At 39.3% G+C, this 14,538-nt stretch overlaps 1 protein-coding gene across 2 annotated transcripts in view; it reads right to left on the bottom strand.

Moving 5' to 3' along the window:
* The window catches only part of LOC149144263 (aminopeptidase M1-like), a 126,639-nt gene extending 113,320 nt beyond the window's left edge, over positions 1-13,319 (bottom strand). For both annotated transcript variants that reach the window (XM_089447601.1, XM_089447602.1), the window contains exons 1-2: positions 12,997-13,319; positions 12,681-12,771 (exon numbers count right to left, since the gene is read on the bottom strand). In XM_089447601.1, the coding sequence (XP_089303727.1) occupies positions 12,681-12,771; positions 12,997-13,014 (109 nt within the window). In that variant the 5' untranslated portion in view covers positions 13,015-13,319. The remainder of the gene's footprint in view (positions 1-12,680; positions 12,772-12,996) is intronic.
* Positions 13,320-14,538: the final 1,219 nt, after the last annotated feature.

The raw sequence follows: 14,538 nt of genomic DNA, 5'->3' as shown, positions 1-14,538 counted from the left end.
TGGGAGACGTTGTACATTCTTGATCTACTGGATCAAGAGGTGTTGAGGCTTTGTGAGTGAAGCATTATCTGGGCGGACATTTGGTCGACACTTTGTGTTGATATCTTGACCCCGAAGTTGAAAAAGGTGGTGTTGGTTATTAAGATCTGTTTTGGATACACACCTGAATTTCTGGATTGATGGTTAGCAAGTAAGCTTGATGGTACCTATAATGTTGAAATTTCTAAATGTGATCCATTAGAAATCCCTACTGCATTATCTGGTTTATTTCACCTACTTGTTTATTCCATTAATAAGTTATTTATACATATAAATACTGAAAATAAACACAAATGCAACCTTAACTCATATACAGACCAGCAACTGAAAAACTAGACAAACACATAAGGGACACCGTTATTTTTGGACAATCATCCCCGAAAAAACCCAATGCAGGAAAACCGGTGCATTAGTTCTGAGGGTTTTATTATTAAGCAGATTTCTTGAGTACAAATAGGGTGCCGAACTAGCTAACCCAATAGATATTGTTACACAGCAGTAATACCTCTTCTCGGAAACAGATATTCAACTAGTCTGCCCCACGAAAAATCCTTCCAGTGCTTCTCTTAGCCTCTGCGTCATCCCTGCTAGCCTCAACGTAGCTCCTAAACCCTCTGCGTCAGCCTTTTACCTCTCTATGTCAGCTCTCTAGCCTTCTGCATCACCCACGCAAGCCCCTCAGCCTCTGCGTAGTCTCTAGCTGCCTCTGTGTGGCTCCTGCTACCTCTGCGTCAGCCTCTTCAGTCATTGCTCTGACCCTCAGAAACTATCTTTGCCTCTCTGCTATGTACTGACTGCTCCTTGCTGCAATAGATCACTTGTTCGAATTTTCTTAGCAAGCCCCGCTCCAGAAAATCGAATTGACTGATCAATCTTGGTGTATCTCCAATTGACCCTCAAGCGTCCTCTTATACTTTCCCTGTTGAGTCTTTAATGGCCGAGATTAAGTCCCTAATCAACAACTAAGATTAGATTTGGCTTGATCCATGTAATTTAGAACATTCTCACCCAATTTTATGTTAATACCCATTAATATTTTAATTTTCCTATGTTTAAACTTAGAAACTCCATTAAAAATATTAATTATTTTAATATCTCTCTAATCGGGTGGAATTTCCCCAAACCATTTCTAGGTCTTGGAGATATGACGTCCTTTAGCCTCTCCACCAATTTTCATGGCTAGATCACATCCGATGCTACCACAAATCAACACTCTCTCTTAGCGAGGAATGTGCTCTAGTAATGCTCCACCACTGAACATCACACTGATCCTCCAGCGTCAGTACTTGTGTTGATGCTAGGCCTCTTGCCCTACATTCAGTGGACTGCTGCTTCCTGTACTGTTGCCCATGGCTCTACCACTGCCACTGCTACATTTGTACTGCAACTCTCTCTCAACATGCTGCCCATGTTGCCCATAGCACTGCCACTGCTAACTGTTGCACTGCAACTCAGTTACCGAGAAGTAAGTAGCTGATCTACCCAAATACTGACATCCTTGTTAGTCCAGAAGCCTCTTGATACTAAAGCTACTTCTGCTACTATGATGTGCTCCCTCTACTGTCTCTGCACTGCTGCAAACACCTATGTGCCTCTCTCATTGCTGCAACCACCTCTGTGCCTCTCGCACTACTGCAAAACACCTTTATGCCTCTTTGCACTGCTGCAACCCCCACTGCACTGCTACAAACCTCTGCACTCTAGCACTGCCTTGTTGCTCCATCACATCTTTCTTCTTCCCGAAATCCGTCATCCTGCTACTGTCCTTAAGGGCTCTCGTAGTCGGATATGATCCAAGAGTTTGGGCACCTCAAGGATCCTTCCCCTCATCTTCTGTAGTCCTCCTAAATACAACTCGATGTCACCCCACCTCTTCTCTAGAGGTGCATGAGCACTCATGGCATAATCGTCATCAGCCTCGACTTCTTTCTCCGCCTTAGTCGGAGCTGCCTTGGAGTCAAAAGCCTCTCCCTTATTCTTCTTCTTGGGACACTGGGTTGCATAATGACCCAGCTCCCCACAATGGAAGCACTTCACCTTGGAGATATCCTTCTTCTTCCTCTTCGCCCGCTATCCCACAGATGCCAGAGCCGCATCCTCCTCCTCCTCTTTGTTGATTCGACTTCCCTTTCCACTACTCCCCGCCTTGGTTAACCGTTTGATCTCTTCTTGGTGAAGAGTTTCCCACATATCTTCCCATCTTGAAAGAGTAGCTCTGCCCAAAAAGCCTTGGACAAATGTCTCCCACTCCTCGGATACTGCATTCAGGGCAGTCCTCACCATGAACACCTGATTCGACGTGGCCCCTATGGAAGTAAGTTGGTCACGAATCTCCTGCAACCTGAGGAGGTATAAATCTATCTTCTTCCCATTCTGCATCTGATACGCCGCAGCTGATTCTCCAATAGCATTTCCGGTGCACGGAAGTGCCCTGATACAATGTCATCAAAATATCCCACATCTCCTTTGCCGTGTTCTTTTCGGCGATATGTGGTATGACATGATCCTTGACCCCATCAAGGATTATGCACTTTTCCCTCGCCATTGCATCCTCATACTTCTCATTATCAGTTGGGTCTACTAGGATAACCACGGTTCTCAACGCGAAGCCCTTGATGTGATGTCTATCCGGGACTGACAGGATCTTGGCCTTCCAGATGAAAAAGTTGGAAGCCCCGTCTAACTTGTCTTGATCCCTCAGTCCATTTACTACCATCTCTGTTCCTCTTCTGGACTCCCTCTGAGTTTCGACTTCCCTCTTGGAAATCTCCCTTTAAGTCTTGATTTCCCTGCTAGAAATCTTCCCGCCAAATGTTGACCGCTCCTCTCCAATCCTCTTTGCAACTCCAACTTGGATCTGGATTTTTGGCTAAAAATCCGTCAAGGCAACAACTCCCTCTACCTTGATTCTGTTCCGTTAGGTACTATTCTGCTCCGACAGAAACAACACCCCACCAGTGCCACAATTTGCCCACAGCTCCCTAGGCCCCAGCAACTGAAGAAACTGAGCCTTCTAGCTTTGCGCAATCCCTCAAAGGCTGAATCACTCCTCTGGCCAACTGTGTCAAGGCTACCTGGTTGAGTAGGATGATGTGGCTCTTCATGAGCCTCTTCTGCCTCTCTCTACCTCTGTGTTGGCCCTCTCTCTGGCTCGAAATGATGATGCAAGCCCTCTGCGTCACTCCTTCTCTGTTGCCTTCTACTTAGAAGCAACTCTGTCTCTCGGGACAGCTGCTACTGCTGCAAATTTCTGATATTGCTAGTGCCTTCAGTTCTCCTGTGATCTACAATGATCTAATACCATGTTGAAATTTCTAAATGTGACCCATTAGAAATCCCTATTGCATTATCTGGTTTATTTCACCTACTTGTTTATTCCATTAACAAGTTATTTATACATATAAATACTGAAAATAAACACAAATGCAGCCTTAACTCATATACAGATCACCAACTAAAATACTAGACAAGCACACAAGGGACACTGTTAGTTTTGGAAAATCGTCCCTAGAAAAACCCAATGAGGGAAAACTGGTGCAACAGTTCTGAGGGTTTTATTATTAAGAAAATTTCTTGAGTACAACTAGGGTGCCGAACTGGCTGACTTGACAGAGATTGTTACATGGTAGTAATACCTCTTCTTGAAGACAAATATTCAGCTTGTCTGCCCCACGAAAAATCCTTCTGGGGCTTCTCCTAGGCTCTGCATCAGCCCTGCTAGCCTCAGCGTAGCTCCTGAACCCTCTGCATCAGCCTTCTACCTCTCTGCGTCAACTCTCTAGTCTTTTACGTCACCCACGCAGGCCTCTCAACCTCTACACAATCTCTAGCTGCCTCTGCGTGGCTCTTGCTGCCTCTGCGTAGCTCTGATTGCCTCTGCGTCAGCCTCTTCAGTCACTGTGCTGACCCTCAAGCACTATCTCTGCCTCTCTTCTATGTACTGACTGCAACATATCACTTATTCGAATTTTCTCAGCAAGCCCCGCTTCAGAAAATCGAACTGACTAATCAATCTTGGTATATCTCCAACTGACCCTCAAGCCTCCTCTTATACTTTTCTTGCTGAGTCTTCAACGACCAAGATTAAGTCCCTAATCAATGACTAAGCTTAGAGGGAAGATCTGGTCTTGGTCTAGGGTGAAGAGTCTCAAAGAATACTATTGAAAGGAAGAATTATCTTAACTGGGTTTTCCCCTCGAGGGGGGATTTTTCCCTGGGATGTGCCTACATCTAGTGTCTATAGTTTTATGTGTTGCTGCTTTGGTAATTACTTGATGAACTAAAAGAAATAAGATATAAAGAATCATAATAATAAGAAACATCACAAGTAATTATCAAGAATAAGAAAATCTTTCTGCCTTTCTGATTTTCTAACAGGGTGAGTGATTCACCTTCCCCTATAGGTACATTGTGTACAGGGTGAGTGGTTCACTTTCCCCTGTGATACCCCATTATGACACAAGGTGAGTGGTTCACCTTCCCCTATAGGTACGTTGTGTATAGGGTGAGTGGTTCACCTTCCCCTATACGTACGTTGTGTACAGGGTGAGTGGTTTACCTTCCCCTGTGATACCCCATTATGACATAGGGTGAGTGGTTCACCTTCCCCTATAGTGGTTGACATGTGTGTAGGGTGAGTAGTTCACCTTACCCTATGGTTGATGATATATGCATAGGATGAGTGGTTCACTTTATCCTATGGCATATGGGCAGGATGAGTGGTTCACCTTCTCCTGCGGATGCCCCAATATACATTATACCCATGTAGCCTGGGACTCATAGGAAGTATCTCTCATTAGGCTAATCAGTTGGGAAAAGAGGATAGGGACCATATCAGTATAGATGGACGCATCATGTACTGTCCTATTCCCATGTCTAGGATGCATGATGTTCAACAACTTGATCAGTTGGGATCAAGTCTGATTGGGGTTCTCCCCTTGGTTATATCGACTAACATTTATCAGTGGAAAGTGGTAAGGTCTTGTCACTCACTCTCGATCAATTCTATTTCATTATCGATATCATTGTTTAACAAAGTTGAGATGGGATGTAGAGATGGTTCATGATGACAAGATGACATGTTCAAGTTATTGGCATATGGGATTCTCCCTAGTTGAGAGGGAGTGTTAAAATTGGAAACTAGGGCCAAATTCCACTTTGGACAGCTAAGTTGATGGAGATAAATTTTGCATTAAATTCCTCTTTTCGAAAGGACCAAAATCGACCTAAAGATCACTAAATTTTGAGAAGGAAAAATATATTTTTGAAAGCAAGCCCACACGTGTAATTTATCGAGGTTGGCTTGGGGTTAATTTGTCAAGTTGAACCCCTCTCCATCTTATATAAATAGAGGTGACCTCCAACCACAATAGACACATCCTATGTGCATTATTCCATAGACAATGCATCTCTGAGAAAACCAAGTAGGGAAGGAGGCAAGACATGGAGCTTGGGTCTATATTGGGTGAATCTACTTGTCTTTTGTAGGACCGAGAAGCTTTAGATAGGCTACCGCAGGCTTTAGGGTAGTTCAGAAGGTGTGTTGGGACTGTTTTTTGTGGGATCTCTTTTCCTCAGGTGGGCCACAACACTAGGAGACTAATTCAGCTAGGCCGCAGGCCTTTACCCTCTTGTTTGTTGGAGCAACTTGCCTAGGAAGGAAAGCCGCAACTTTTAGCACATGATTTGGGCAATCTGGACTCTTTGACTACAACCCCTAATCGCAGACCTTTGACCGCAGAGTTTATCATCACATAGACCAGGCTTGACTGCCTAGTATTGAATTGTTTTGGGTTCATTATAATCAGTAAAGGAGGCCACACGAATTGAACCAGGACCGACCTCCTTTTGGAAACTATTTTGTAGACTGATTTGAGTATTGTTAATCATCGGTTAGGGCAGAGTTTGTTTACTGTTGTCTGAGGTAGAATGGAAGATTTATCTAGGCTACTTTTTTGTCATATGGACAGTGATATTGGTCATCATTCTGGCAAATCAATTGACTTTGATTGTATTCTTTCTCTCTGCTGAATGTTTGATATTTGATAATAAGATGAATTGATCAAGGGTTTTTCCCTGGCTTGAGCCAATTCCTGTGTTATCTTGTCTTGGCTTGTCTTATGCATATGTTATTTATGTTCTTACTTCAATTAATGTCAATGTGATAATGGTTTATGCAATTGCTAATAAAAGAAATGGAATTGAAATTGGGCTCAAGTGGAACATTGAAGTAATTGCCCTAAGCAAAGAACATGTTAACCAAAAACTAACACCCTTGGATTGATATTCTTGAAAATAATCTCCCAATGGCATATCCTCTTGATCTGTTGGTTCTATTGGACTGGCGAGTAGAAATTTAGGCTTAGTGGGTCGAGATGCTCCACTATAAATTTGAGGGTGGCTTCGAGGACTGGTTATTGCAATATTATGAGATGTTCCTACTCCTCCAGCATATGAGTCCCCATTGTTGCCTTTGGTCTGGTTTTGTTGTCTCATTTCTTAAACCATTTCCTTCTGCCCTTTTTCCAATTCATTTGGAGATTTCAAAAGGCTCTGAAATGTTGCTTCCTCTTTACTTAATGGGGTGATTGAATCTCCCATATAAACCTCCTTTGATACAATGAGAACTTCTTTTTGCAAGGGTGAATTTGGCTCTCGATCTATTTGCAACTCTCTTTGTTCCTGTACTTGTGCCTTCTATAGGTCACATTCTGAAAATTATCTTAGTTCATATGTGTTGATACTGCAACTGGCCAAGGCCATGCTCTAATACCACTAAAATGTACCAAGCAAAAAATGCAAGCAAATTTTCAACAATTTGGAAATTTCTTCTTTGATGCCTTTCTACAAACAATTAACATGCAAATTGTGGAAACACCTTTAGCAAAGATATCTCAAACTATTTTCAAACAATACATGAACATAATAATGGAAATAACACCAACCAAGAATTTGGGGCGAATCTAGATTTTATTGAGAATGGACTCCAAGGATTACAAGCAAGATTTGAGAGCAGGACTTGGAAATCGCTCCACCCAACAAGAGGAAAATTATTTTATTAAATTATGATATCACAATGCTTGGAAATTCTTGCTTCAACATACATTAAATCAATACTTCCTTCTGGTCAATCAACTTCAACACTTGTATTCATTTTCGAATTTGATAACTGGTAAGCTTAAAGGTGACGAAAATGTCCAACTAGTGCCAAGTAGAAATCAACATCTAATAGGATGAAATTCTACCTTCTTCAAATAGTGATAATGTGACCGTAATCTTGTTGGAAATGCCTTTAATCTTCAGGAAGTGAGATGGCCCTCTAAATTTTAATAACTTTTCCCTCCTAATGATCATAATCCCAATGCTATCAATAAAATAAATTCAGCCTCTTTTTCTGAAGTATGAATGGCCCTGATGCTCTGTGTCCTTGGATGAGTAGATGGCACCTGGAATACTAAACTTAATGTTAGAATAATTTGGCCTTTCCCTAATATAAATCGACCCTTGGTGCTGGCAGTTCTCAGCCTCGCTAAGAGTGATTTAAAGCCTAAGAAAATTTGGCCCATGTGAGGCACCCCTTTGAGAAAGTAATTTGACCCCTAGATAATTCAATAAATTTGGCTCTAAGGATCACAATTTCTTCAAAGAATCAGCCCCTACTCCTTCTGAAATAAGAGGGATGGAAATTTCTTGAGTTATAGATGAATGACTGGATCAAGGAAACACCAATTCCACCTCTTGCAGCAAGAGATAAGATTCGACCTTCCTCAATAATGAAAATTCGGCCTCCTCTTCTTAATGGCTCAATCTAAAAGAGGAATAATTCGAACACCTTTCTCTACTTCAGATTTTGGAAAATTTGTGTAATGTTCTAAATGGAAAAATACAGTAGATTTTGAAAATTCCAATACCGGAATACTATTGCAACAATTGATTTTATTTCTCCTAATTGTTAATTAATTAACAATTTATTTGCTATGACAAATATCGAAATAAATACACTGCAACCTTCACAACTAAAATACTGTGGAAAAATAATGCGCTAGAAACTGAGAAATGCTATGCCACAAAAAAATAACACAATTATTTTGGACAAAAGTCTCCAGAAAAAACCCAACTTGGGAAAATCGGTGCAGCAGCTGAGGGTTTTATTATGAAGCAACAGTGAGAAATTTTGAGTACAACTATATGTCGAAATCTGACAATCCTACAGAGAAAAATACTGCAAAAAATCTAGTGAGGAATTTTCCTCACCCCACAGGCAAACTCCTGACATGACTTGCCTTCAGAAATTTGACCCTCTACGTTAGCCTCTGCGCTGCCTGCTGGACGTCTAGCCTCATAATGGTCTTTGATGAAGTCATTCTGCCTTCTACTAACTGGAAAGATGCTTCTTTGTTACTCTGGGACTCCTTCCTGACCTCTGGAACTGAAGACGTCTCTCCCTCTTAGCAAATCGATCTTTCCTCTAGAGGCTGCTGCGCTACCCCAGCGTCAACCTCTCTATGGCTCTCCTGCCTCTCTGCAAATGCACTAGCTGGATCTGGAATGCCTCCTACAACCTCACTGTCTTTGCCCCTCTCTCGTTGCTTCGATCTCTGACTCTCTCCAACAACTGACTGCTACTACTCTAGAAATCGATCTGCCAAGAAATCGAACTGCTCAAGTGTCTTCTCCATCACCACATCAACCTCCTCTTATAATCTTACGTTGGAGCACCAAAAACCAAGATTAAAACATAATCGATGGCTAGGATTATCTTTGGATCGATCTGTGTGAGTTTCTAGATGATTCTCGCCTTGACTTAATTAATACTGATTAATTAACCATATTCCCTAAGTTTAGACTTAGGAAATATTTAAAACCTGATTATAATCTAATTAAGTCATTTCTAAGCAGAATTTCCGGAAACGAGTTCTGGGTTTTGGAGATCCCATGTATTCTAGCCTCTCCACCAAATTTGGTGGCTAGAACATGTTGACCACTAGAGTGGCACTTGATGATTATATGAAACTTCATGCCCAAAAATGATTCGGAGGACACTTGCACCATCCGATATTATCAGTCAACAGAGTTTTTCTACTCTACTTCTATTTCCTCATCATCTTTCTTGTACCCAGATTCCACACCCTACGGGGAATTGTAATAAGTGATACTAGTAATGATGATTTTTGAGTATGTAACAGGCCTAGGATGTTGGGACTCGATCAACAAACGAATACACCTTGGAGTATTTTTTTTATCTGGTTAATTATCCCTTCTTTTTCAAAGGCGGATAATTTTCTGGGTTTTTCACTCACTTTTTATCCCAAAGCTGGGGGTGACAGTTTGAAGATTGAGCCCCTAACACATATTAGTGTCTAGAATCAATGTATATTACCATACTACATCACACAAAAAATTTCATGGAATTTGGTTAGGTTTAGGTAGTAATTTTTTAAATTTTTAGATTTTTCGAACTACAGAAATTGCTAATAAAATTGTATTTGTAATGTAATAAGTAATGTCGAGAGAAGTTGTATGGGGTATGAGTAATAAAATTTGCACCTTTCACTCTCAACTTTCTATTATGAGACACTTTGAGTGGTTAAAAATGTGTTTTGAACCCTCAAAACCCACGTTTCCTAAGTTTAGTGGGAAATCAGGCAATTAATTAAGCCAGAAATTAAATAAATAAAGAAAAATAAATATCCACACATGATAAATGTTGTGGAAATGAGGTGGAAAATTATGGAGGAGTTAAAATGAAGTCCCAAGGTGATGTGGACTCCTAAAATCAAGGAAAGGACATGTGCTCAAATAAAATCAATTTTTTTGCATTAAATGAGAAAGTTGTTTACTTGGAAAATTCGAATTTGTGAAGTTAATGCACATTTGAGAGCATTTGGGAGAATATTTGGTGGAGATTTTTGTGGGAAATTGTGCCCACGTGGGTTACTACGCATATACACTTGTCATTCCATCATAAAATTCGAATTTGACACATAAGGGAAGAAGAAAATGATGTCCACTTACCAGAATTCGATTTTTACGCTTGGCTTTGGAGCTCTATTCAACAAATTCAAATTTCTCTTTGGAATTTCCACCTCATGCTACTTGTTTAATCACTTCCACATTGGGATTGGCTCCCATAGTTCTATATGAGAGAGCCTTGAGCTTTCATTTGTATCATATTGTTACTAGCTATTGTGCTTGCGGAAGTGTTGTTGCCTTGTACACTTTCAGAAATATCAATAAAGACTTTGGGGTTTCATTCATGAGGTGTTCTTCCTTTTCGAGTCTGATGAATTGTTGATCATTGATATAATTTCTTTTACTCATGCTTTGATCTAATTTGTTTTCATATGCTTTTGTAGATTTGTTAATATAGATCTATCTTGGATTGATATTTGATTTAGAAGTATGTTCTAGGTATAGAATGCTCTAGTTGCTTTTAAATAAATCTCTAAAATTTATTATCATTGTTTATTGTTGAATCTATATGGAACTAATTTTTTATTGAAGTTTTGTAGAGAGAACATCTTGTTGGGATCACAAAATCAAGCGTGAGGGGAAGACTTTGGAGAGACCAATCCATTCTTGATACGTTCTTAAAGGAGCTCTCATTCATTCTTTGAGCCTTCATAGTCTTATCTTACAAAGAGGTTTTGCAGGGGTTTTTGGAACATAGTTTGTACACAAGCCGAGTAATTCTAAATTTAAATCTCTTTTAAAAAACATTCTATTTCATTTCTTTCATTTGCTATCTAAGAGCTTGAAGATGGCTAAGCAAAGACGAGAGTTTACTCTCACTCCTTAGCTTAGCTTTTTGTGAATTATAATTATACATATACATTTTATCTTGCTGATTTTTCCATTATTGATTTGGGGTAGCATCGGATGTGCTCTAGCCATGAAAATTGGTGGAAGGCTAAAGCACATAAGATCTCCAAGACCCAGAAATGGTTTGCGCAGATTCTACCCGGTTTGGAAGATATTAAAATAATTAATATTTTTAAAGGAGTTGACTTAAGAAAAATAAAATATTAATGGGTATTAATATAAAACTGGGTTAGAAGGTTCCAAAAGGCTGGATCAAGCCAAATCTAATATTGGCCGTTGATTAGAGATGTAATCTCGGCCGTTGAAAGACCAACAGGAAAAGTATAAGAAGAGGCTTGAGGGTCAGTTGGAGAACACGCTAGAGTGATTAGTTATTTGTAATGACCCATCTACCAGTATAAACGAAATGTGAATTATTCGCATACATATGATAGCTACACATGCATCGCCTACACTGCACTAGTAGTCATATTAAATTATAAATACATTTTAAGCACAGGATAAATGATGTAATTGTTGAAGATATTAAATAAATATCTAACTCACAAAAAATAATATACTGGAATATGTATTCTAGTATGTGTCATTATTATAATAAGTAACCATAGAACATTATCCAAAGGTTCTAAATTTAAATTACTAAAGTTTTAAAAGGAGTTATATTTTTATAAAAGAACTTTATACTAAAGGTTAAACATTAAAAGGTATAATATAACAAAATATTAAATAAATATTAAACATAAAAGCACTATGTAAGTGATGAGTGTCAATAAAACATGACTCTCTTTAATTCACAGTAAGGAGCCACGTAATAAGACAGGAGGCACACAGCCAAGGAAATGAAAGATAAATAAGCGGTGGTTCTAAGAAATAAAAGGAGAAGGGAGTAGGACTAAAAAGGGGATCTTTTGCTGCTTGGGAGCATAGTATTGAAGGGAGGAAGGAGAACAATTTTAACACAGAGGCACAGACAGGAAGGAGTCTTGATTGTACTGGAGTTTTTGGGCCTGGGGATCAGATTGCTTCGATTGGAAATCATTCTGAGATTGAGTATCTAGGTTGTACCCAGTTCGGCAGGGAGGTTTTGGCCGTTTTGATAACGCAACCAGAACAAGAATTTCAGCAGAGCGAACAGATTTATAGTAGAGCAGACAGGTTGGTATTCATTAGATGAATTATTTAAATTACATATTCTGGTATTTTGAATTTAGGGCTTTTACATTATGGTATCAGAGCACGGTTTTTAAACCTTTGGGACCTTGCAGGCCATAGAAGTAACTTGCAGGCCCTAGAAGTAACTAATTCCGGTATTTAAATGTATAAATCTGTCAACATGTTTGTCTTAAAATATATATATATATATATGCGGTTCCTGTCAAAATTGTGAATAAGTATTATGTGTTGATGTCTCTCTTCCTTGTAAGAGGTTTCAGTAGTTAAGAATAATTGTTCAATTATTCCCAAGCCAAAACCCTTCACCAAATTATAGATTTTTTTTACTTATGTCTGAATCTGAGCTTACTGAAAGGGAGATTACTGAAGGGGATTGGATCTGTGTTTAGAAGATTTGCATAAAATAAACAAACAGGACTTAAAAGTTGTCCCTAGAAATTCTCTACATTAAAATCAGTAAGAATATTAAGAAAATTCGACCACCATTATCTGCTTCAGACATTTATTTATGGAAAGATCAAAATTACACATATCAAATCTGCAAAATTACATCCTTGGAAGGCTGAAACCCTAGGTATACTGTACGTATATGTTTGTCTAGAAGTGCACCCTTTAAGAGTCAAATTTAAAAATAAAAAAAATTGTACCTGAACTATCCATGGAAACCTTGCTTGTACCCGAACTATCCATGGAAACCTTGCTGCCCGAACTATCCATAGAAACCTTGCTGTCATCCAACTGTAAGTTCTGTCTGTATTACAAATTGAACATCTGTAACTCATAAATATAATAGTAATATGTAATATGACAGTCCAGTTCTCAGTTATTGGGCTTAACCCACTTCCTTTTACATGAAAAATACATTTAACAACGAAATTGTGTGAATGAAACTAAAAATAAATTTAACAACAATAAAATTGTGTAAGAGAAAATTAAAATAAAAAGAATTCATCAGTGCATTACAGGAATTGACGACTGCATTCATTTCTGCTGTTGACTTGGAGTCGACCTAATTTCCTGAACACAGAAAGAAACTGGACACGGTGCCCGCCCTCATAGTGGCCTGACCCACTCAAACTTCGCATCAATTAAAATGTTAGTTCTCTTCTAAAGCAGAGGTGGTAAACTCCGTAAAATAATGTCGTGAGTCGACTAGCCACATGGTGAAAATGCTCGGCTTTAAAGCTAGGTACTGTAGCACTGTGTCAAGTGAAACCAGACCCAGTCCAAAGATTGATGCGCGTCAATTAAGCTTTTAATCTGAATTCGTGGTAGAGCCATTTCTTTACATTTGGCAAAACATTGATATGTAGGCTAGTTCATCCCATGTTTCTCTTGGATTGGAAAGAAACAATTAGAGTCAAAAATTCAGCATGTCCAACAAAATCTCCCACAGGGCAGAATTCTTTTGACCCCAGAAAATTGTAATACCTTCAAAATGACGCTAGAGAGGCTCTTTGAGAAGGAGAAAATTACAATTCACAGCCTTCATAGTCACGAATTAACACATTTAATTCAATGCGCACTTGCAAAGTGCAAAAGAACAAAAATTAAGAAGTCTGAAACAAATTGCTTTTCGGTTAATGCTTGGTTTGACGAGGAATGCAAAAAGGCAAGGAGAATGTGGAAAGAGTCAAACAAGGATAACATAAAGCTCAAATCTTACAAGCATTTACTAAGCAAGAAAAAGACTGATTTCATGGTTTCAAGGAGGGAAGAACTAATTTTCCTTGGGAAAAATAATCCCAAATTATTTTTGAAGGAGCTCCAACCGAAAAAGATACAAATTGGAAATAATATTACAGCTTCTAAATGGTTGGACTATGCAAGACAACTTTACGAGCAGGTTCCCAAGGTTGACCCTCCCCCCTTGGTCAACACGGATACTAAACTCTTCACGGTACAAGAGGTAGAGATGGGTATCAAGAAGTTGGGTGTTGGGAAAGCAAAAGACTTAGCTGAACTCCAAGCAGAATATCTAAAGTGGGGCTCAAAGATTCTTGCACCTCACATTACAAAAATCTTCAACAACATCATACAACAAGGGCTCCCCACAGATTGGACAACTAGTCTGGCAATACCTCTTTTCAAGAGCGGCGACGTCAATAATCCCTCCAATTATAGGACCATCATGATAAACCCTTTGTTTGCAAAGCTATTTGGAAGCATGCTAGAAAACAAAATTAGCAAGTGGGCAGAAGAAAGAGATAAGCGTGCTAAAGGGCAAGCAGATTTTAGACCTAAGCATTCCACAGTTGATCATTGCATAACTTTAAGGCACATCATTGAAAAAGTTTGGGAGAAAAAGGAAGAAGTCTTCTGTTGCTTTGTTGATTTCAGAAAAGCGTTTGACTCGGTTCCTAGGGATAAACTTTGGCAAAGAATGGAGGAACTTGGGGTTCCTAAACATTTGAGAGCAACTGTGCATAGGCTGTATGAAGAGGTGAAAGTCAAAATTAGAACTTCAGCAAGCATTTATGAAAGTTTTAGAAGCGATATCGAGGT

This window comes from Pinus tabuliformis, chromosome X, assembly GCF_031772625.1.
Source record: "Pinus tabuliformis cultivar Carrire ecotype Pingquan chromosome X, CPIR1, whole genome shotgun sequence".
In the NCBI taxonomy this organism is placed as follows: Eukaryota; Viridiplantae; Streptophyta; class Pinopsida; order Pinales; family Pinaceae; genus Pinus; species Pinus tabuliformis.
Note: the sequence above shows the minus strand (reverse complement) of the source record. Positions and strands in the feature narration are given on the sequence as shown.